This window comes from Trachemys scripta, chromosome 8 (genome assembly GCF_013100865.1).
Source record: "Trachemys scripta elegans isolate TJP31775 chromosome 8, CAS_Tse_1.0, whole genome shotgun sequence".
Classification (NCBI taxonomy): Eukaryota; Metazoa; Chordata; order Testudines; family Emydidae; genus Trachemys; species Trachemys scripta.
The window spans coordinates 7,369,079-7,393,617 of record NC_048305.1 but is presented as its reverse complement, the minus strand read 5'-3'; the positions used below and the strand labels follow the sequence as shown (position 1 = coordinate 7,393,617).

The window sequence follows — 24,539 nt, the reverse complement described above, 5'->3', positions numbered from 1 at the left end:
CAGCTATTGTCCAGGCAGACAGGGACTGTCTTCTATGTTTGTACAGAGCCTAGCACAATGAGACTCTGATCTCAGCTGGAGCTTGTAGGCACTACTAAAATAGTAATACTTCTAAAAATATTTGTCATCAGTTGCTCGTAATCATGGTTTGGCTCAAGGAGATAAACACTGCTTTCTTAGAGCACGCTTATTACTAACTTTTTGATTTTTGGAGAAAACTAGATTGCATTATATTTTCTAGATCAGTACAACTTTTAGGATTGCTGACTATACACATATCAGATACAGAAAATAAACATCAAAAAACCAAATTTGTAGGAACCTTCAAGTTATAATACTCAAGATAATATAACAAAGTACAGAATTTTCAAAAATAGGATTTGACTGTCCCTTTAATATCTAATATAGTTAGATAATGAGACTGTCACTACTATTTTGAAATTACTGTTAAATGTGAGAGCCAAACTTTATTTCTAGTCTCCAACTTGGTAATGTTGACGTAAAGCTGATCCACATAAGGGATGCCAATTTGAAATCTAAATAGTTTCAAATAACGATTGTCAGGTACTACATTGGGTCTGTGCTAATTTTTGTGACTTTTGCAATAACATTTTTCTATTTTAAAAAATGCTTTTTCCCTGTTGCTGTAAGAGATGTGGACAAACAGGAAACTGGGTCTATATGGAAAATACTATCAAATGTGCAAGGTAAACTGAAGAAAGAGGAGTATTTTTCTTAAATCTTTTTGCTAAATAACCCAATGTGATACTTCCAACAATCGTATGTAAAATAGTTAAAGCCAGAAGAGGTGTGTTTTTGTTTTTTTTTTTCCTCCTCACCATAAGTAATGCTGTTTTAAAGATTTGATCTCTGCAGATGGATGTGTAATGGCTGGGTTTCCAACTCTTCCTACTTCTGGAGTCCTGAGGCCCTCCCAGTTCTCCTTATTAGATTTCTCCATTAGTTTATGATCACTCTTTCCCTGAAGGCGTGTTATCCTGGTAGACTACTTTCCTAATAAGGAGGGCTTGATGAGCTTTGCTTCGTTGAAGCTAACCTGATGGGTTAAAGCCTTGTCCATGCTTTTCCTTTTGGCAGTGAAGTTGCTGCATTGGTGCAAACTCCTAATACAGATGCAGCACACCAGTATGTAAAGTGACTTGTTTGCAGTGGTACAAAAATGCTGTTGTAGGTAAGGCCTAAGTCAATTTTAAAGGTCTGCAGCAGAGTATTTTGAGACTCTTCTTTCCCTAAGGCCCTGAATATGATGCTGCTTCAATGCTTCCAGCTTGGGGGAGAGGGGAGAGAATCAGACTTGGAAATCCTACGCTGGTCTCATGTGAATAGGGAAACACTGGCTCATATTGTTTTATTGATTAAATCAGTGGTGCCCAAACTTTTCCTGTTGTGCTTACCCCCCGACTTACCAGTAATGGAATCCGTCCATACACCCCCTCTGTTACAACACAGTTGACTCAGCAGAGGAGCTTGGGCTGAAGGTGGAGCTGGGGGAGGAGAAGGAATGAGGGCAAAACTGGCTTGGGAGTGGAACTGTGGCTGGGGCCAGAGCTGGGTGGCACTCCCTGTGGGGGCTGGCCAGGCCCTGCTGCTCATCTTTACCCCCACCCCCACCCCAATAAAAAAGAGTTCCTCTGTGCCTCCCTAGGGAGGTGCGCCTCAGTTTGAGGATCACTGGATTAAATGGATTGATTGTGCTATGAACAACTAGCAAGAGCAGCATGCCAAAAAGTCACTGCACTTAACATTATGACAATGGCCAACATACCTAAACAGTCTAAACTGCTTTCCTTACACACCAGCAAACAGTGTTTCTGTTCCTTTTGGGCTTTCATCATAATAGAACAGGATTTTCTTGCTTCAAGATCTCTTTGATTGGGCTGCTGATTGTTCATGGAGTTTGTTGACTGACTCGTAACTCTCAGCTGCCAGGATTTTGTGAACTGGCTGTACTTGGAACTGCACCCAAGAAGTGTAGGTCTTGTCACTGTACTTTTGATTTGGCAAACATATCATTTTTCTACTCGGCAGAAGCAAAAAACTGATATGTGGAAAATTTTGTTTAGTCTTCCCTTCAGAAAGGGATACCCCACAAAATAAAGGTGAGTAATCTGCAAGGCAATTACCCAACTTTACGAATTGGGAGGACTTCAGGTTCCATTACTACTTTTAATCTTCAAAGGCACAAATATTGACATACAGGAAAAATAAGCTTTTGGCTGTTGGAAACTTTTGTAGCTATGTCTTGCCATTGGGGAAATCCACATATCCAAATGCACTCTTTATTTTTTTTTAGAAGTAAAAAATAAACCAGCAAGAAAGTGAAGTCCGTTAATAGCTTGTATATAAGCCCAAACCCAGTGTCTTGCTAACAGATCTCTCTCAGGCTTAAACTTTGTGCACTGATGCCAACAATAACAAATATGTAGGCAATTTTTTCTGCAGCATCTGTACAGGATGCTGCATAAGGCCCAGATGTCTTTAGAATGTCTCTGACTTCGATGAGGCTAAGCAAGGTGTTAAGTATCTTAATGAATTCTTAAAAATCAACTTACCTCACATACCTTTCATAAAATTACTAAGTGTGTAAGTTTTTGTTTTTGTACTCGCTCCACTTTGGAGCAAAGATGCAAGTACAGCTTGAGGCGAGAGTGGGTTTTTTTTGGACTGTCTCCATGATCAAATTGTTACTTTTTGTGGTCAGATATCTGAGCACTAACAAAATCATTTTAATACCAGTGTGCTTTCAAATGAATGGGAAGTTTCTAAAGTTTGAGGAGATACTAAGAAAGATGGAGCAAATTCTTATGTTAAGAACATATTCCTTACAACTATGGGAAGAATATGTTCAATATTAAAAGTTCAGTCACCGCTTTTGGGTTTCAGCTCTTTCTGGAGATACCTGCATGTGAGTATTGAGGGAGTGGTGTCTAATGGTTTAAAGCAAAGGAGGATCCTATTTTTGATCTGAGCCACTGACTCACTATGTGACTGTGTGCAAGTTACTCAACCACCTTGTGCTTCAATTATCCCAATTGGGAAACTGACTAAACAATAGGAAACATGCTGAAAGGCGAATATTGCATCTGTACTGTGCTTCTTGGTCAGTTAATTACAAAAACCAAAATGAACGCAGAGCCAGCAACATTTATCTAAAAAACCCAGATTTTTATCAAATGTATGTTGTTGCTGTTTTTTAATATGTAGCCAAGGCTTGAAAAATTTACCCAACACTTCCTAGCCTAAGCTGAAAGCCTACTCTTCAAGCCAAAATATACCAGTATCTCATGCTCATCCTCCAGCCGTACCCATTTGTGCCTAGTCTCCCAGTGGTCAGATACCTCTTGAGTGGTGGGAGACTGAGGTTTCCCTTCTCTTTATCTGGGCTCATCCCACTCAAGAACACGGAGGAGAGGACTGAGTAGGGAGGCTCCATTTAGTGTATTTTTAAAAAAGACAGGCTTTTTTTCTCCCATATCAGAGAGCTCTTGTATGGCTGATACCAGACAGATGCCTCTTGTAAGGATGGCTGCAGAAGCCTCACTTCAGGTGGTGTGTAGGGGTCCTCGGCATCCCAGATGAGGAGGTGATAGCAGAAGCCTCCTGCTCTAAACAACACACTGCAACAGCAGAGCACTGTTACACTAGGACTGTAATATCCCAGTGTTGATTGGATTTATCTTCTTAAATTAAGCTTTGTTTTTGCACAAGGTGATGACATTTGCTGGGAAAGATTCCTGTTCAACCTTGGTGTGTGCAGGAGACTTTTCAAGCCTTGTTTAGTGTCATTGGTAGCAAGTTATAGATTAAGTGCTGCCAGAGGAGATAAGATGAACAGAGGATCCCAAGCTTTTGAAATAACAAGACTGACTAGATCTGATGCTGTTCACTCTACTTGCTTCTAGATGGCACTGTGAAATAAGAGAACTTGTATGTACAGTCTGGTGAGGCAAGCTAACTATATAGGCTTAGCAATAAGCTGTTTGGTTTATCCATGGTGGTATTTAATTGCCTAGCCTACATACTACTTTGGGAAGAAAATGTCACTCATTCATCCCAATGTGATATAAGAACACTGATCAGTGTGCTTTGAATCACTTTTAGATAAGCATGAATCATGAAGGTATTTATAGAAGGGTCAGTGGTTGCACTAAACAAAACCAATGTGATTTGTGGACAAAGAATTTACAATGATGAGCTATTTACCTTAGCATATAAATGAGGCCACTATATAAATGGCTTATAGCATAGCCAGACCTTCTCTCACCCCAAATACTTCTCTTACAGTTATATAGATAACATCTCATCCAAAAAAAACCCCAAACCCTTTAACATGTATCAATATGTTAGATTTCTGAAGAGGGAAAGGTTTAATAATTTCTATACACTTTTTTCTCCATTGTCTCTAGGTTTTAAATTCTTTAGCTTTTTTTTGTTTCCATTGTTCAAGGCAGGAAGTTATGATTTCAGACAATTTTAAAGGCCTAATCTAACAATCTTTCTTGAGCAGAAGATTTCCTTAGGAAGATGGCATGCAAAAGAGCTTGTTCATGGCAGAGGAAAGACCCATCTTCCATTTTTGTAAGCTGCTCTTGTATCCAAGAGTTGTTGTGTTCAGCATATCTTGAAGTACTGAGTAAAATCGGTTGGTTCAGAAACATTCACTCATTATGAAGTGTGCCATTATAGTAGAAACTTTAGCCTTTGCATGTTTGAGGATAGAAGGAGCTGGACTAGCTATTGATATGATAGGAGATAATGGTCATATTGTAGTGAAACATATAAAACTAAAACATTTAAAATTGGCTTTTTTTTTTTTTTTCCAGCAGCTCCATGAGACGGTGAAAAGAAAACTTGATAGTGCTGCTTCCCCTCAGAATGGAGATCAACAGAATGGGTATGGGGATATGTTTTCTGTGTCCAAGAAATTACGTCGTGAGGATGGTCTTGGTGGGGTAAGTGGCTCCTCCAATGGCGTATCTCCTTTATCCCCACTACATCAACTTGACAAGAAATCTTCTGGTGGAGATGCCTTACAGCTCAATGGAAAGCATTCAATGGGACTGGACAGCATCAATAAAAAGTGTCTTCCAGATTCTAACCTTCAGCTAAATGGGCGTAGTGATGCTGATGACTCATTTCCTTTGGGTTTGAACAAAGAGCTCAAGCAAGAGCCTGTGGATGACCTTCCTTGTATGATTGCTGGAGCAGGCGGTTCTATATCTCAGAACAACTTGATGCCTGATCTTAATCTTAATGAGCAGGAATGGAAGGAGCTCATTGATGAACTTAATAGATCGGTGCCCGATGAAGACATGAAGGATCTATTTAATGAAGACTTTGAGGAGAAGAAGGATGCAGATTCTTCAAATTCAGCTGCACAAACTCCATTGCCACAAGACATTAACATAAAGACTGAATTTTCCCCAGCAGCCTTTGAGCAGGAACAGCAGATGGGGTCTCCACAAGTCAGATCCACTTCTTCAGGTCCAACATTCATTGGAGCCTCCTCTGTACCTGTTAGTGCTGCTTCTCCAGCAGTTGGGGGATCTCAGACTATGTTCCAGTCTTCCAGTCAGCCAGTGACTGAAAATCCTAACCAGTCTATGATGCAGGCATCAAAGCAGTCTCAAAATGTGCAGAGGCCTCTACCCAATGTATTATTATCTGGACAGGGCACAGGAAATGCCAAAGAAATGTCCTCTGCTCACCAACTTCAACAGATGGCTGCTAAGCAGAAGAGAGACCAGATGTTGCAGAACCAGCAGCAGGCTTCACAAGTACACCAAACCAGTCAGATGTCCAGCTGGCAGCAGTCTGGACCTTCTCATAGTCCACTGGGTGTCCCCTACACAATGGACAATCCCACCAGCCCTTCAGTTTACCAACAGGACTTCAATAACCAGAAACTCATAATTCCTAGTATGGCAAATAAGAGTTCTCCCCGGAATGGAGGCAATTACCATGTGACTATGTTGAGTCATCAGCCAAACAGCCTGAACCAGAACCCTGTAAATAACCAAGGCTCCATGCTAGATTATGGCAACACAAAACCCCTTTCACATTACAAAGCAGAGTGTGAGCAAGGAGTTACGGTATCTGGCCAGAACAAGACACCTATGTTGGCATATCTGCAGCAACGCCAGCAACCACCACTGCCTCATATGAGTGAAGAACAAAATGGGATGTTCCTGATGAAGCAGAAGTCTGGAAATATTGCCTACAGACCTCTAGTACCACACAGCCAGGTAAATGTTCGGAGCTGTTACCATTGTGAAGTAACAGGTCTTGGAGTGCTAGGTGGGTAGGACCAGATCCAATTATTAGTTGCAATTATTTGGAAATACAGTTTACTGAATATCCTAATTTTCTATTCTAAAGCAAGCAAAACCAAGACACTACCAAGGAAAAAACATCTAGAAATAACCAAATTTTTCATTGAGTATAGTGTCTAATAGTTAATACTAATAGCTAGGCTGATAAGATGTATTTCCAACTTAATACACCATGTGGGAACCAAATTCCTTAATATAAAAGTCAATATCTGTAAAGATACTTGAAAACTTTGTAAACCTTTATCTAAAATTTCTTGTTTGAGAATTATTTTTAAGTTTTACTTTTCAATCAATGTCTCCTCTTCTCGGGTGACTTGTTTGAAGACCTCAGGTCTGTTTCCTTCTGGATATTCTTGACTCCTGAGAGTGTTGTGGCTCATATGAGTAGTTGGGGGGGGCCATTGGGAGAACAAATGGACTGTGTTTTAAGTGAAATCCCAAGGTTGGCTATCTTAAATCTCAGCTGTTGGAGAGGTTTGTCGTCCCCCCCCCACCCCCCGGTGGAAATTAACAGTGGTAACATTTGTCTACCTGAGGCAATATTACTCCTGGAAGAATTCTGTGCCAATGCACAATACAGAATTAGTGTTGTGCACATAATTTCCTTTTTCCCTTGCAAAGATGGGCTGCAGTGCTGCTGGTTGCCACTCGGGGTTGCTGGACCCAGCAGAGCACCCAGCTCTCAAATAGATGATAATGATGCTGGGGGGAGGAGGAGCTGGAGGATTCCCAGCAGCTGCAGGAATGCGGCACCATGCAGGAAACTCCATACAAGCCTGGGACCCAGCATCATGCTGTTTCTCCCTCTAACTCCCTGGGGTGAAGGGAGGGTGAGCGTCTCAGCGGGGGGGGGTGAGGGGGTGGCCTGTGGCTGGGCTCTGGGGAAAGAAGGGGGTGCAGATGTCTGGAATGAGGGAGGGGGAAGAACCAGGAACTGGGTTGTGATAGGAGGTTTCTTTAACTCTCTCATCCTGGGGGGAATTTTTGTGCGTCTGTGTTGTTACAGACATGGTTGCTGACAGATATTTTGAAATAAAATACCAAATTACTGAAACTGCCATGATTATATAGGGTTTTGACAAATAAAATACGCAGAATTTTAAAATCTTGTGCACAGAATCTTTAATTTTTTGGTGCAGAATTCCCCCACGAATACAATATGGAGAATAAAAGGTGACCTGCAAAGGGGGAAAAAAAATTGTCCGCTTTTGCTTTATGGTGTACTAATGCTTTTTCCCAAAAGGCTTGTAGTGCTTGTTTTACGTTAAAAATTCATGTCTTGTCTATCCTGTTATTCCTGGAAGACTGCAGAACTAATAGGAAGACTGCAGAACTAATAGGATACAAATACACACATGGTATCACAAATACAAATCTGTGCAATTGAGGATGACTTGTCAGAATATTTAAAACTGTGGTGTTTAATACCTAGAACACACATGCTTGTTGAACAGTTGAGAGAGAAGATCTTTTAAAAAAAAATTTAAAAGCCCATCCCTTCAACTAAAGGCTGTTGAACTCTTACTCCAGTAATATGGTCCTTCAAGATTACCCCAATCAAAAAACAGGAAAGACCTGATTTGTTGCTTCTAAGGCAGGGGTGGGCAAACTACAGCCTGCGGGCCAAATTCGGCCAGCCAGGTATTTGGATCCAGCCCTCGAATTCCTGCTGTGGAGCGGGGTCTGGGGCTCTGCATGGCTCCCGGAAGCAGCAGCATGTCCCCCCTCCGGCTCCTATGCTGGGAGCTGCAGGGGCGGTGCCTGCAGATGGGGCAGTGCACAGCAGGGCCACCTGGCTGTGCCTCCGCATAGGAGCTGGAGGGGGAACGGGCCACTGCTTCCGGGAGCCGCTTGAGGTAAGCACTGCCCTGAGCCACTGCCTCCTCCCCCGACTCAACCCCTTGCCCCAGCCGTGATTCCCCCTCCCACCCTCCGAACCCCTCGGTCCCAGCCCGGAGCACCCTCCTGCACCCCAAACCTCTCATCGCCTGCACCCCTCCTCAGCCCAGAGCCCCCTCCCACACCCTGAACTCCTCATTTCTGGCCCCATCCCGAAGCCTGCACCGCCAGCCAGAGCCCTCACCCCCTCCCACACTCCAATTTCATGAGCATTCATGACCCACCATACAATTTCTATACCCAGATCTGGCCATCGTGCCAAAAAGTTTGCACACCCCTGTTCTAAGGTAAAGATCAAGCAGAATTTTTTTTGTAAATTAGAGCTACTTTATGCTTCATAAAAAGCAAGAAGGCATCATTCCAATTTTTTTTCTTTGTAAGTCACTTTTAACACGGCACTGATAAAATGGGGGGAAGTAACACCTCAGCAGCTCTTTTTTCATGTTTGCTGACTCGAGGCTGTTCCACACACTAATGTGCATTGAAATAACAAAAGATGTTAATTAAAAGTTAATTTGCTGCAAGTTTGTGTAGACCAGCTCTTATACAGTGCAATATCAATTACTTTTGGTTCACAGTATCTGATTAACTGGGGAGTAGAGAAGCTGGCCCCACACCCCAGTGTCTGACACTTTAATATTTTTCCACACAATTTTTTTTATCAAGATTAAAGCTGGGGTTGGAAGATGTCTGAAGGTAACCATAGGAACTCCAAATAAGACTTTTGATGTGGTTACCTGTAAAACTGTCAAAGCAGACGTAGTATTTGTCTTACTTCTCTGATATTGTTGCTATTTTATAGGTAGCACTTATGTTCATTCAAGTCTCCTACTCCTAAAAGAGCAGAGTTTCACACTGCAGTTTTCAGCTACGTGGAGAAAATACAAGAATATCAAACAGTAAATATTGGATGCTAAACTAAAGACCCAAACTTATCTCTGTACTGTTAGTCTGTGGTTTTTTGTTTTGTTGTTTGTTTTGGGCTTTTTGGTCAGCTCTTCTACAGATCGTCTAATGGCACAGGACGTTAAAAATCATGCTTTTGAACTATACATTTTGGTTTAAAAAACAAAACAAAACCTACTCTTGCCCCCCCATACCACCAACTCCTTATTAACAGATAGTTTATCTGATTAACAATAATTCAGTTGTACAATCAGAAATTGAAAGAAGCAGGATTACTGTAATATTTTTGTTGGTATCTACTAGGTATAATTTCACATTCAGATAGAATGTATCTCAAATTTGCTTTATGCAGTCTTCATTTGAAATGCTGCCACCCAGGTAAATGTAAAAAGTTTGTGTGCTTCACACTAGTTGTGGTATGCTGTGAATAATTAATGTTAAATGAAGCCTAATTGAGGAAGCAAAAGCCTATTGTGGAGAGAGGATTATACTGGAAAGGCTATCTGCAGAATCAGGGGCTTAGTGGAGAATGCAAATATTTACATGAGTAGTGCTATAGAATTCAGTGGAACTAATAACGTATCAATTCTTGCAGAATTGGTATCTTGTATTGCTTAATCACATCCTATAGTTCCTGGTAGTTTACTAAATTAAATTAATCTGTGTGTCTATAATAAAATTTCCAAAATAACCTTAATGGGGGTACAATTCAAAATGTTGCTTCATTTCAAAAGAAGGTTCTGGGAGCACAGATGCATGTTGTACTTAATAGTTTACAACATGCTTTTGGAAACAGCACTGAAGTTCTGGAGGAGGATTGACTAAAGATTAATAGTTAGTCCACTACCTGGATACTAGCATGATGTCAGAGTGGTGATTTGTGGATTTTTTTTATTCCCTTCCCCCCCCCCCCCCCACCTTTCTATTAATACCTGGCAGTGTGCTCCGAGCTGTGTAGAAGCATACATAGGGCCATTCATTTGCATGAGGCATAGGGGAAGTGTTGTAAATAAGAATGACACTGCAGTCTCCCTCCATGAATGTTGTGTAGCTCCAGATCTTCCTCTAATCACTTTATTCATGCATAGCCCTTGATACACATTTCTCCTTGCCCACCTTTTGTTTCTTTTTGTTTCCCAGGCAGTTAATCTGGCATTGTCATGGGTTAAACTGAAGTTTTATAGATTGAGAATTAAAAATATTTTGCTAGATTTGTTTTGCACTCTATTTTTACACTGAATTTTATTAATCGACTGTGTGAAAACACAAAAATGGATATGGCTTGCCAAGTGTCTATTTTCTTTGGGATATTTTTATGACTTGTGTCCTGTAAGAGAGGAAAGTAATAAAAGTACTTTGCCATTCTCTAGTTATGTAATCATTTGTCATGAGTGATGATTTTGCTGACCTGAATATGTTCATATAGCACTTGTAGATTCAGTAGTACCCATGCCACTCCTATAACTGATGTTATTTATATTCTGCAGGATCAAAACCCTTCTCCCAGTGTTCCTCGTGTTCCTGTTTCTGTCCCAGGCCCTGGTGTCAGTGCTCAGCCTTCCAGTGTTTCCATGGCAGGTAACCATAACAACACGGCCTATCTCAGCAATCAGCAGCAAGCAGTGGTAATGAAGCAACACCAGATGTTACTGGACCAGCAGAAGCAGCAACAAAAGCATTTGCTGATGGAGCAACAGAAGCAGCAGTTCCTAATAGGGCAGAGGCAGCAACAACTCCTAGCTGAACAGGTAAGAACTGCCAGACTGGGTCAGACCAAAGGTCCGTCTAGCCCGCTACCCTGTCTTCTGACAGTGGCCAATGACAGATGTTTTAGAGGGAATGAAAATAACAGGGAAATTATCAAGTTATCTATCCCCTGTTGTCCACTCTCAGCCTCTGGCAGTTGGAGGTGTAGGACACCCAGAGCATGAAATTATATCCCTGATCATCTTGACTAATATTCTCTCTGAATTTATCTAATTCTTTTTTGAGCATGGTTATAGTTTATCTTCACAACATCTCCTGGCACGAGGTTCCCAGGTTGACTGTGTGTTGTGTGAAGTAGTACTTCCTTTTGTTTTAAACCTACTGCCTATTAATTTCTTCGGGTGACCCCTGGTTCTGGTGTTATGTGAAGGGGTAAATAACACTTCCATATTCACTTTCTCCATACCATTCAGAATTTTATAGACCTATATCATATCACCTCTTAGTCATCTCCTTCCCAAGCTGAAAAGTCCCAGTCTTTTTCATCTCTCCTAATGTGGAAGTAGTTAAGCCAATGGGAGAGCTCTCTCCCATCAGCTTAGAGCAGCTGTAAACTCTCTACTGTAGTCGTGCCCTTATATCAGTTCCTCTACCCGTATTCCCACATTGGCGCAGAGCTTGAAGAGTTTTTCTCCCTCACAGGCAGTCTGGCCCCAAATAAGCATACGTAGAATCATAGAATATCAGGGTTGGATGGGACCTCAGGAGGTCATCTAGACCAATCTCCTGCTCAAAGCAGGACCGATCTCCCACTAAATCACCCCAGCCAGGGCTTTGTCAAGCCTGACCTTAAAAACCTCTAAGAAAGGAGATTCCACCACCTCCCTAGGTAACCCATTCCAGTGTGCTTCACCACCCTCCTAGTGAAAAAGTTTTTCCTAATATCCAACCTAAACCTCCCACACTGCAACTTGAGACCATTACTCCTTGTTCTGTCATCTGGTACCACTGAGACCAGTCTAGATCCATCCTCTTTGGAACTCCCTTTCAGGTAGTTGAAAGCAGCTGTCAAATTCCCCCTCACTCTTCTCTTCTGCAGACTAAATAATCCCAGTTTCCTCAGCTTCTCATAAGTCACATACTGCAGCCCCCTAATCACTTTTGTTGCCCTCCGCTGGACTCTTTCCAATTTTTCCACATCCTTCTTGTAGTGTGGGGTCCAAAACTGGACACTGTATTCCAGATGAGTCCTCACCAATGCCGAATAGAGGGGAATGATCACGTCCCTTGATCTGCTGACAATGCTCCTACTTGTACAGCCCAACTACATGCCTTGGCCCTATACCCTTGCGGTATTGCCCTGAAGGCCTTTCCTTCAAATGCTTACCTCTTCGATGTGAGTCTTTTTTTTTTTCTTCCTTTCCTGTAGGCCTCTCCTCTGCCTCACTCCAGCTCTCTCAGCTTTGGAGCCAGGGGTCGCTTTTTAGTATAGCCTGGCAATTGCAGGATCTGGGACTACAATTTGCATCATTCCCTCCTAGAGACTGTTCTCCCAGAATTCCCTGGACATTCAAGACCAATCCCCAGAAGAAAGGCCAGCGGTGCTTACTTCATTCCTCCCTCCCACCCAACTTCCCCCGAATGCCAACTTTTGGTTCCCTATTTTTGCAGGTGGATTTGTTAGATGACTTGGGTGTGGACTGGGAGCTTTCTCCACCAAATTGAAGAGGCAGGGTTGTTGAATCTTTAATGGAGAGCTTTCCTCCAGCTGAGTTAATGGACTGTTAAAACAATCTTAAATAGTGAATAACATCATTGGTATGGGTTCTCTATCATAGCTAGCGAACTAGTAGGTTTCATGGTCTTTTAGGAAAACGGATTGGCAGAGGCAGGAAAAATCTTTTAAAACAACCTTTCAGTCATCTTGATACATAATAAAAATACGAAAATTCACTTTTCTGTTTGGCAGGGCCCCTTTAAAATGAGACATATTGATAGTGGAGGAAGTTGCGTAAAAGTGCATTTTTTTTTCCCTGTAGTGTTTTCAGAAATGTTACTGAAAATGGCTATTTACTGAATATTAGAGAGGCAAGGTGGGTGAGGTAATATCTTTTATTGGACCAACTTTTGCAGGTGAGAGAGAGAGAGAGGCTTTTCCTTTTACACACAGCTCTTCTTCAGGCCTATTTACTGAATAGGCATGTGTTAGGAAAACTGGAACGTCAGTTTTTCAAGCATCTGAGAGCATTTAGATATGCATTGCAGCAACCTCTGATGCATGTTTGTCATCCTGGCTTTCAGGTGGTGCATTTTTTGTTTTTTCTCTGAGTTTATCAGAATTCTGTCAACCGCTGTTTACTAATTTGCTCTCCTGCCCCTTCCTCTTTTAAATAAAAATTATTGCACTTGACCCCTGTTAAAGAGAGAGTATTCTTCTGGGTTGGCTATATAACACTATTAAAGCCCCCATAGTTATCAGACCTCTGAACAAAGCATAGATAATTTCAAGTGTCTTCAAAGCTAAGTGTTGTTGTTTTTTGTTTTTTGTTTTTTTTTTTCCCCCCTTACTCTTGTATTGAACCTTCCATAGGAAAAGCGGCACCAACAAGAGCAGCAGCTGCAGCGGCACCTGACCCGACCACCACCTCAATACCAAGATCAGGCACAGAACCCTTACCAGCAGCAGGTTGGACAGTTCACAGGTAAACAAACATGAGATTTGAATTAATAATGGTGAAAAGAATAAACGTAGGGTGTCTTCAAAGTCCCTGGACTTTGAATAAATATAAACACACACACACACACTCTGACTTCAGTTGCTATTTAACAAAACTGCCTAGCCCACATACATTAATTGAATGTTTTTATGACAACTTAAGTATCCAACTCTTTAATACACCTCTAGGAATAAGTCTGTAATGCTTGGATAAGGGATGGCATGAAAATTCTTAAATGTCTTTACATTTCCCCAAGCGTCCTTGGAGATCTAGTGACTTTCTCCTCCTTCCTTTTCCCACAGAGGCCCCAAATTATAGTTACCTTGCCTCCAATACATGAAGGATACAGCTCTTTCTGAAGCTGAACGGCATCACTCCCTATATTCATCACAAGGCCTCATAAGAACCTTTTTTCCCCCACTAAAGAGCCTGATTTTTTTTTGTAGTATCCACAGCACTCTTATCCCTGCTGATTTGAGTGAGGAATATAAGCTCTGATCCTCTGCATTTTAGGGTGATAGTCTGCATTTATTTGTGAGGGTGAGGGGTGGAACTCGCTACATCTGTTAGCGTACTAATGCTGGTAGCAAGAAGGTGTAATTACCAGTCAGGTGGAATAGCATAACTGATGTGAAAACATTGGAAGCCAGTAATCACCCATCTTTTTGTACCAGAAAGAGCTTCCCCTGCATTGGAGCAAGAAACTAATTTTGAGTATAAATATGTCTGCAGGTATTGGTCCACTCACTTTCTCTGGAGGTAAAAACTTAAAAAAATAGCTAATTTCCTTCCTCCTTCTGCCCTGCTCTTCATTCACCTCTAATATCTCCATTGAAGGGCATCTTCTTAATGTGGAAATATAAACAAAATACCATTATATTAATAATGCTGATAGATGGTAACATGCAACATCTTAGTCAGTGATATGAAATGTGACTTCTACGGCCAGGCAATTATTTCCTCAAGATAAGTAACCGAAGTAAGTTGATCCAGGCATAACAGAAGAAATGCTTGTACATCTATAACAGATTGGTATGTAGGATAGGTGGTGAGTATTGTCCCTCAATCTGAGCGTTGCAGTACTTATTTCTCCCCACCACTACCACCAGAAATGCAGTGATAGAACAGTTAGAAATACTGAGCGTGTAACAATTTGCAAGAGTTACAGCATTATTAAAAACACTATTGGTTCTATCCTATAGGCATGTTAACTATAGTTATTCTAGCACTGTTACATCCAGGCATATGTACCTCCTCTTTGCTTATAAGCATGGCAAAAAACAGACTTTATCCACTTCTGAACTTTTTTTTTGATGGTATATTTCACTGATAACTTGTTTAATGCTTTGAAAGCCTTACCATTCAAACTAGCAAATTTTTTCACTTATCTGGAATTCAAAACATTCACCCCCAGCTTTTCTGGTAAGAGTGGCTGCCTCAGTTTAACAAATTTGAAAGAGGGACTTGGGACTCTTTTATATCTCACTGCAGAAAATGCATTGGAACTATTACTAGGAATTATTTTCTGTACACTTTCTTATTTATTCCTCTTGTCTCTTTATATCATTTGGACTCTAACTGGGGGAGAGGGAGCTGTTCTGCATAAATGCTTTTAAGTAGACTTAAAGGAGCCGCCACCTTGGTAGTTTACTGAGCATATTGCTTATTCCTGTGATTCATCATGCTTGTATCAGTCTTGCGTGTTGATGCATAGTGAATGCTTCAGTATGAAAATCCAAAAGATACTCGAACTGAAAATAAGACTTTCAAACCAGATAATACATCTAACATTCAAACTGAAACAGATCTATTATCAGTAAAAGAGATGATTTGGCATATACCCTAATGAGTTAAATTATTTGCATCCACTCTAGATGAACAAGTTGGAGAGTCTGCCCTCCTTCTCAGCCCATGGTATATTTGATCCTCTTCTCCCAGTTCAGAGCACTTTCATGGACATGAACTCTGATGTGAAGGACCTAGATCTTTATCTCATTAGCCCTGCAATAGGCACTTTGAGTCAGATTTGTAAAGGTCTTTAGGAGCCTAAAGATGCAAATAGGCTCCTAGTGGACTTTCAAAAGCACCTCGATGCATAACTCCAATTGATTTCAATAAGAGTTAGATTCCTAGGTGCTTTTGAAAATCCCACTAGGCACCTGTCTGCATTTTTAGGAGCCTAAACACCTTTAAAAATCTGGCCCTTGTGATCCTGGTTTCTGCCTTCCCCAAAAGAAGTGCCATTCAAATTGCTGATGTTCTGTTATAATCACACCTGTGCATGTTGATCAGTAGCGAGCACTGACTTATGGGTAAGGCTACATTTAGTCAGGGGTATTTTTAGTAACAGGTCACAGGCAGTAAACAAAAATTCATGTCCTGTGACCAGTCCATGACTTATTCTATATACCCCTGACTTAAACTTTGCCCTTCCCCAGCCGCCTCAGCACCCCCCCTTCTGTTCCCCCTTTCCCTCTCCCCCAGCAGCAGAGTTTGGGTGTGGAAAGTGCAGGGGGTTGTGGCACGGGATGGGGTGAGGCGGGCTTTGGCTGGTGTTTATGTGGGGAGTTCACCGGAAGTGGCGACATCCCCCTTGCTCAGCTGCTAGGCAGAGGTGTGGCTGCCTCCCCCTACAAGCACTGTCCCCACAGCTTCCATTGGCCACAGTTCCCGGCCAATGGGAGCTGCGAAGCCAGTGCTTTGGGCAGAGGCAGCATGCAGAGCTGCCTGGTCCTGCCTCTGCCTAGCAGCTGAGTGAGGGGGATGTCACCGCTTCCGGGGAGCCTCCTAGGAAAGTGCTGCTCAGAGCCTGCCTCACCCCATCCCGTGCCCCAACACCCTACCTCCTCCCACACCCAAACTCTGCAGCTGCTGAGCAGTGGGCGAGGTGGCCTGAGACTGCCCCACAAGTAGCCAGTGCAACTGATGCAGGGGCTGCCTGAGCTGCCCCTGAGCCAGGTGCACCAGCCACAGCAGAAGTCACAAAATCCATGACCAACTCGCAGCATTACTTATGGGGCAGTAGTTGGAAGCTTCTTTACTGACATACCACAAGACTGATCATATAGGGGAAGATGTAATATAGAACTTTCCCGTTTATTGTGTGTGTGTGTGTGTGTGTGTGTGTGTGTGTGTGTGTGTGTGTGTGTGTGTTAAATGCATCAACTACATATATGTGAAAGAACATCTAAAGGTCTAGATAGGCTCTGGATAAACTGACATAAACAGTTACACAGTGATATTTTCTATGTTATTACAGGGTCCTCTCCAGCCATGACTGGGGTAAGTAACTTAGGACAGTCCAACTCCAGCAGTCCACGGATGTTTTCTCAGACCCAGAATATGATTCAGATTGGACCTGGACACAGCTCTGTTCCTCCTCTCCAATCAGGCTCCAGTCAGCAGGATCGAGGTGTGACTCAGTACACTAGTATGCAAAACATTCAGCGAGGGGGGCTGTACAGCATAACATCTGGTATGACCCAGATGATTTCACAGCATGCAAGTCAAAGTGCCAACGGACAGCTGCAGATGCAAAGGCAGCCCAGCTTGGGTCAGGGCACTCCTGTTCCTGCTGGGTATGGGCAGAGCACCCTGGGAAACCCAAGCATTTCTCAACAGCACAATAAGGGGGCACTGAATCCAACCATAGCCAAGCCACAGATGGCAAGAGTGCCAGCAGCTATTGGCGCCCAAAATCCATCTTGGCAACACCAAGGCATGCCTAATATGAATAACCAGACACAAGGAAATGGTGGCTTAGGGTCATTTACTGCCAGCTCCACTTTTCACATGCAGCAAACTCACCTAAAGATGGCCAACCAGCAGTTTGCTCCAGGGATGCCTCAGGTAAGCCTAAGCACCAGCAGATCAATGGCCTCCATGAACTCTGCTGTCTCTGGGCAGCTGTTGTCATCTTTAGGTGCACAGCAGAGGACAAACCCACCTACCCAACAGCAGGTACCCTCGCAACAAGTTTTGCCTAGCATGAGCCAGGCCGTTCCAGATCTGACTGCTTTTGGCCAGAATCCAAATCAGCAACTGCCCAATAGAGCCAGTCTGCACTGTACTCAAGGTTACTCAGTGAGGACAACCAGTCAGGAGCTGCCTTTTGCCTACAGTGGCCAATCAGGCAATAATGGACTGCAGAGCTTGACTGGTGACACAGACCTGATAGACTCTTTGCTGAAAAACAGGACTTCAGAGGAATGGATGAATGACTTGGATGAATTGTTAGGAAATCATTAAAATGGGGCTTGAGGGTTTTCTACATCTTATTTTATTATTTTTTTTTAAATTTCATGAAATATAAACTACACTTGGACCAAAAACCTGTGGCATTGAAGAGACTTGCAGGCATTAGAGGTAAAAGGTTGGGAAATGGACTGGAGCTGCTTCCCAACAGGCTTCGACACATAATGGTGCACCAAGCAGGTCTGCAATGACCATGCGTTTATTTTTGTGGCATCTGTGGTGCACATTTGAACAGGTCAGGCAAATTTGTGTGCATCCCAGTCAGCCCTTCAGAAATCTCACTTGCAGTGTTTTGAAACTTAGGTTTTTAATTATTTAAAAATAAATAAAAACCTGCAACAATGGTGCAGAAAGAGAGCAAATAAAACTGCAAGTGTTTTGTGTTTAGGGCTTATTCTCCTGCAGCTAATACTTGAGTTGATCATTGTTCCCAGCTTGGCATGCTACTAGCTACAGTATTGCCCTACCAAATGTTTTACTTAATTTTTGCCAGAGGAGAGGATGTGCACCTCAGTACATTTGCAAAACATTTTTTATTTTGAGTCAGTCCTTTTTTCCCCCACCAGTGAAGTGTGTGCCTGTACTCTCAACAAGCAAGTGGTATTTCACAATAATATTTACAGCAAATTTTTCTGAATGCTGGTGATAGATGAAAGTGTTTAAAACCTGGCCAGCTGTCCCAGGATAGTGACTTCCTTAATGGATTGTGGATAGGGTGACCAGATGTCCCGATTTTATAGGGACAGTCCTGATTTTTGGGTCTTTCTTATGTAGGCTCCTATTACCCCCACCCCCGTCCCAATTTTTCACATTTTGCTGTCTGGTTACCCTAATTGTGGACTCCCAAGCTCCAGTTTGCACTCTGTTGTGGAGGGACACAGAGTTCCTGGCTTTTACCTTGCTCAGTTTATAGAGGGACTTTCTTATGGGAGAACTTTTCAAATATATCCGACAAACATAAACCAATTTAATTTGCACATGTTTCATCATAACTAGTTTCCAAAGGTAGCTGTGTTTAAATGAGGGCTTTGCCCCATCACAGCTCATCTTGTTTTACTGTTTGTTTCTGCAGTGCATTTCTAATGTGGACTTGGTGAGATCTGTCTTCTCCAAAACTAAATACAGTAATGCCATAAGCACAAGATTTTGTCACTTTAGGATCAAGTGCATAAAAGCAGCACTGGGCTGAGAAGTGTAAAGTCCTTATTAAAATGTAAATATCTGCAAGTAATAGCACAGGGAGCCTGGAAAAATACTAACCTTGTTTCAGGGTTGCTCCAATGTGAAAATCTCCCACTTCCCCAAACTGGGGGGGAGGTGAGTATTTAGTTAGATAATCTTTCTGTGAACAGGTGGATTGCCTTCTCTAATCTCACTTGAAGCAGAAGCCCACGGAGACCGCTCACCCTCACCCGGATGTGTTAGGGTCAGTCTCACACAGGGTACGAAAAGCAATGAGAGCAGTCAATATTCTAAAGTCCTTACTTGCTACCAAATATTACCCTCTCACCAACAAACCACCTTGCCTTAACTTTTAATTTAAAATGGAAATAAAGTTTTTGTTTTAGCTGTACAAATACCTCTTTCCTTCCAAGCCCCATTTAAAAAAAATAGTGGGCCAACTTTTTTCCATTTTGTAAAGCTCCTTAAAATTTTCCAGCATTATGATTAAAAGGTTTTCCTTCAATACAGACTAGTATCTTCAGGAGCCTTTCTGCACTGCAGAAGCATGGGGGATTTTAAGCTTTTTTTTTTGGGGGGGGGGGGGAGTGAAGGATAAAAGTGAATTCTAGGAAAAAATATTTTACTGTCTCTGGGCAGCTCATTTATCAGACAACTTGCACTTTTTAAAAAACAAACTGCTTTTAACACTAAGAAGTTTAATTTAACCCTGTCCAAATACACAGGAACCTAGTTTTTTCGTACACATTTACCTAATGTGAGTTAATTATGCCCTGTTAAACAGAGTTTGGATGATCTAGAGGCTGTTGATAGCTGTATGTTGACCAGTGGATTTCACCATTGAATAGATAGAGGTTGAAACTCCACTGAAGCAAATTAAATCCCTTGTAGGTTATTTAAAACAAGGTAAGATAGGGAGTTGATCATTGAATGAGAAGTAAGTGCTAGTGACACTGGTATTAGTGACACAGTTTTTAAGATTTTTCTAGGTAAAATAGCTGAGGTTTAAAATTACTAATCCTAACTTCTCTGGTATCAACAGTTTGGGGAGGGGGGGAAGAAACCTTAGTAAGATTGGTTTTAATATTGCATTAAACAAAAAATTGGGCCAAGAAAAATTTAAGTCTTCTGAACCTATTAACCTTTTTTGGTGGGGGGGAGGGGACGGGGAAAGGGGCATTCATTGTACACTTTTTTTTTTTTTTAAATGTGTTAACTTTGCACCAGTGTGCCTTCCTTTCCTGTTGAGGGTGCTTGGGACCTCATTCTTAACAGTGGCATCCTGTAATGTCACTTTTCTTCCTACTTAACAAACACTGAGAAATAACAGGGTGGTAGGAATTAAATCCTATTTCTTCCCTGTTTATTATATGTGGTGAAATCCTCCACATTGTTCAGTGAATTTAACACAAGGAAGTTAGTTCTAAAACAAAATATAATCCATTATTATTCCATAATCTGAGGGACAGAAGCATGTTTAGCATACTTGCTACCAAAAAAGACACCGCGTGTCTACATATAGACTCTCACACAAAAGAAACTACAGAGGTATTGTTCCCTCCATTGTTGTGGAAGCTGATGGATATTGCCCTACATGACTTGAGGGTTTGTTCATGCTGGTGTCCTGATTTGACTGTAGGGCCTTGTCTACAATAGCCACGGTACTGTTTAAACACTTTTCAAACATGGTTGTAGGCAAACTGGTTTATAACATCTTTTGGTCATCATGTGCAAACAGTGTTAAACCTGGGTTTAGAACTGTTTGAACGTGACTGCTATTTTATTTTTAAACACACATGTTGTTTGTACCTGACTACACAACACGATGAAACTGTTAAAACATGGTATTGCTGTAACAGTGTTTAAAGACAGTTCAGTGGACATTGAAAATGGGCTCTAGATGTACATAAGTGCATGGATGAAGATGGGCTATGCGTTGTCCTTAAACTCTTCTACATGTAGTTGTTTATATATGCACTTGGGTTTTCCATTTTGATGCAGCTTCAGAGCAATAAGATGTAGTTTGCCTTTACCTAGCCACAGCTGCCCATGGCTTTATTTATAAACTGCGGTTTTGGGTAGTTGGGAAGGGGGTCAGAATTGTCACTGTGCAACATCCGCTGCCTTCCAAAAACCACAACTCAATTGAAAAGGGTGCTCAGACTTTTGTTATACACATTTCCTTTGTGTAAATAAATGTTTACAGTTTTATATTAAAGATTGAATAAGTTAGATCTTCTGACTGTATATTTTTTACTTTTTATAGATTTTAAAACTATAATTCTTTATATGTGTGTTTTTGGGGGGTTATGGTAAGTTTTATGCTTGTAAATGGAGAATAATTGAATTTGATGTTAACCTTTGTGTTTTTGTCATTGAAATGTATGAAGAGCCCATTAATCCCCTTATTCTTTTACTACAATTACTGGTGCACACCAAAAAAGAAATCCTTCATTTCTGTTTATTGTTATAAAAATAAATATTTTGCTAGTGTATTAAACAGATGGCTGTGACGTTATACCTTTGTGTGAGCTGAGCAAGGACTTTTGCATTGTCATTCTTAGTGAGATTTGTCCTTAGCCTAATGATGGTGGACACCTATTGCTTTGATTAGTAATGTTCATATTCTGTCTGTCTTCATAACGTAACTTTCCTTCCTTCTAAGTCCTTTCCAAATTGAGACCAGTACTGCAGTGGGAGCGAAGAGAGGAAGGATAAGGATATTCTCCGGCCAACCACCAGAGGCTTCACTTAAATTTGAAAAATTAAGTTTAATATTCAACTAGATCCTATGTATTAGTGATGGTTATTGCTTTTTTTAAATGGCTTTTCTTTCATAGATCCTGTGGTGGTGAGTGGAGAGAGAGTTGGTTTCAAGTTTCCCTCTCTACTCTTATTTCCAGATTTAGGTGTAAAAGATTTTTAATGTTTGTCTTTTTTTCACTTGTCTTGGAGAGACTAACAGTGAGTTGCTACGGCTGGTATTGACTACTAGAACTTTTAAATTGTGCCCAACTTTCCAAAAAGTAAAAGGTGGTATTAGTAAAACTTGCAAAAATGGAGAAGTTATACTGCTCTTCATGCAACCTCCCTATTTTAAACCATTGAAAGACAACAGAAATACTATTAACAGTGGGATCAAACATTTCAGACTGGTACCAACATGTGGGCAACTCAGTTCTTGAAAATTTAGGCCTGAGGTTATTAGTACTTTGAGTCAATTTTTTTTTAAAATCACTTTTGTACTTAAACAATTTACAATGTAACACTTGTATTGTCGTCTCTTCTGTGAGATGACAAAATCTGCACTAAAGACACTGATATGAAAGTGTAGAATTTTTTTCTGAAATAAACACAGAAAAATATATTTTGCAAAAACCCTAGTTATCAATAGTCCTTGCACTTGTCCATCAAAACACAAGGCTGAAGTGGAGTTCTCTAAGCTTCCTCTTCCACAAATGCTCTGACTTCCTTTGGCTGAGGAATGAATGCTGCTTCCTTCAAAGCACATCAAAGCTTCTTGATGTGGGTGGGAAAGAATGGGGTAGGGGAAAGAGTTACTCCAGATTCTTACTTCGGGCTAACTATGGCTTGTTGCATCTCTTTTTGGTAGGGGCTGCCTACTCTGCTTAGAATAGTGTGTGATCGTAAGGCTTCATAGCTCTGAGCAAAAAATCTTTGGGTCAGTGTTTGCCCACTCAGATGATACCAGCATCCACTGCCGTTTTTTCAGAAAGCAAGGATCTTAAATTCTGATCTTATGACAGCAGGTTATGCATGGTATGACAAGCGAAACATTGGGAAATGATGGAAAAATCACATATGAAAGGACTAGGCAGATCTAACGTTGTTTTTAGTGTTTCCTGTTTATCAAAACAGTTGATACAACATGGATTCCAATAATTGACAAACTTCATCTCTAGTCTTCCCGAGTTCTGAACCTCCCTCTTAGTCATCTCATACTTTGACCACAGATTAGCACTAATGATTAGAAAACTTGCCTAAATATGCCATCAGAGGGTCCATATTTTAGTCCAAAACTTCTCTTCCATGTTTGAATATTTTCAAAGTCCTCTTATTTAGACCTTAGTCCATCCCATAGTTTGCTGCACATTGGGGTACCCACATTTGTCATCCTTGCCTGTCAACTGCCCTTCTCTCCAAATCTTCCCATTTCACGTTGAGGTGCTTGATGTTGTTCAGAGCTGTTCATTTCCATGTTGTTTGCCATCTTCCTCTTTCCTTGTTTTCTGGCTTCCATTTAAGGGCGGTCAGTATTTGGTAAGCATTCTTTTCATTCTCAGTATATGTCCCAGCTGTTGTTGTCTTTTGTAGATTATTTGAGAGTGCCATGTCCAGTGATTTTTCTGACTTCTTTGTCTTCCTATCTCTATTATTCTCAATATTCTTCTCAGACGTGTGATGAAATGCATTCAACTTTTGTGTATCCTTCTTGGTAAATTGCCATGTCTCACTGCTATATGTTAATGCGATAACAATTGCTTTGTAATGTTCAATTTTGGGTTGAGGGAGATGCATTTTTTGAGTCTTCCAAATGCCGTGTTTGCCTTTCCAATTCTTTTCTTTGGAACTGGTACCATTTTGGCTGATGGTACTTCCAAGATATGTAAAATTGTCCACCTTCTCCAGTTTTTTATTATATAGAGATTTACCTATCTCCTAGAACTGGAAGGGACTTGAAAGATCATCAAGACAGCAGGACCAAGTACTGTCCCTGACAGATTTTTGCCCCAGATCCCTAAATGGCCCCCTCAAGGATTGAACTCTCAACGCGGGGTTTAGCAGGCCAATGCTTAAACCACTGAGCTATCCCTCCACTCCATCAACATGACTTAGGTTTGAGATACAATTTCTACTTTTACTTGGTTTGTGCATTTTTGTAGTCTGTTAGCATCTTCATTGATAAGAGCGCTGTCATCAGCAAAGTCTAGATCAAATAGCCTTGAATTGTTCCATTTTAGGCCATATGTATCCCTGTTGCATTGTTTTAATCTATAGTCTATGACTAGCATCAACAAAAAAGCAGACAGGATCGACCCCTGCCTTACACCTGTCTTGCTCCTGGAAGTCACCCACTGGATGGTCCAATTCTGACAGCCAGAAAGCATACAGCTATAGCTACTTGTAATGTACAAATTTTAAATAGTGCAGGAAAATTAGCACAGGTAATCAAAGAAATTGATAGATATAAAATTGACATACTGAGACTTTATTTTTTTCTCTAGATACTATGATACCTTGATCTTTCCATCTAACTTCACAATATTATAGTCACGTGAAACCAAACATGAGAGAGGTGTAGGGATCCTCATGAATAGCGCTGCAGAGAAATCACTTATGAATTGGCAGCCAATATCAGATAAGCTGCTGGCAGCTAGATTCCACTCTCAGCACATTAAATGCATCATAGTCCAGGCATATACTCCGACAAACAATGCCGACAAAGAGGACAAAGATTCTATACAGAATTGAACAATGTAACGAAAGAAATACCAAACCA

At 41.2% G+C, this 24,539-nt stretch overlaps 1 protein-coding gene across 3 annotated transcripts in view; it reads left to right on the top strand.

Annotated features, from left to right (window-relative positions):
* The window catches only part of MAML1 (mastermind like transcriptional coactivator 1), a 28,985-nt gene extending 6,631 nt beyond the window's left edge, over positions 1–22,354 (top strand). Inside the window, exons 2-5 of one of the 3 annotated variants that reach the window (XM_034779028.1) lie at positions 4,848–6,266; positions 10,646–10,906; positions 13,456–13,567; positions 16,842–22,354. In XM_034779028.1, the coding sequence (XP_034634919.1) occupies positions 4,848–6,266; positions 10,646–10,906; positions 13,456–13,567; positions 16,842–17,830 (2,781 nt within the window). In that variant the 3' untranslated portion in view covers positions 17,831–22,354. Of the gene's footprint in view, positions 1–4,844; positions 6,267–10,645; positions 10,907–13,455; positions 13,568–16,841 lie in introns of all 3 variants that reach the window. The other 2 variants (XM_034779026.1, XM_034779029.1) reach the window with 2 other exon arrangements.
* Positions 22,355–24,539: the final 2,185 nt, after the last annotated feature.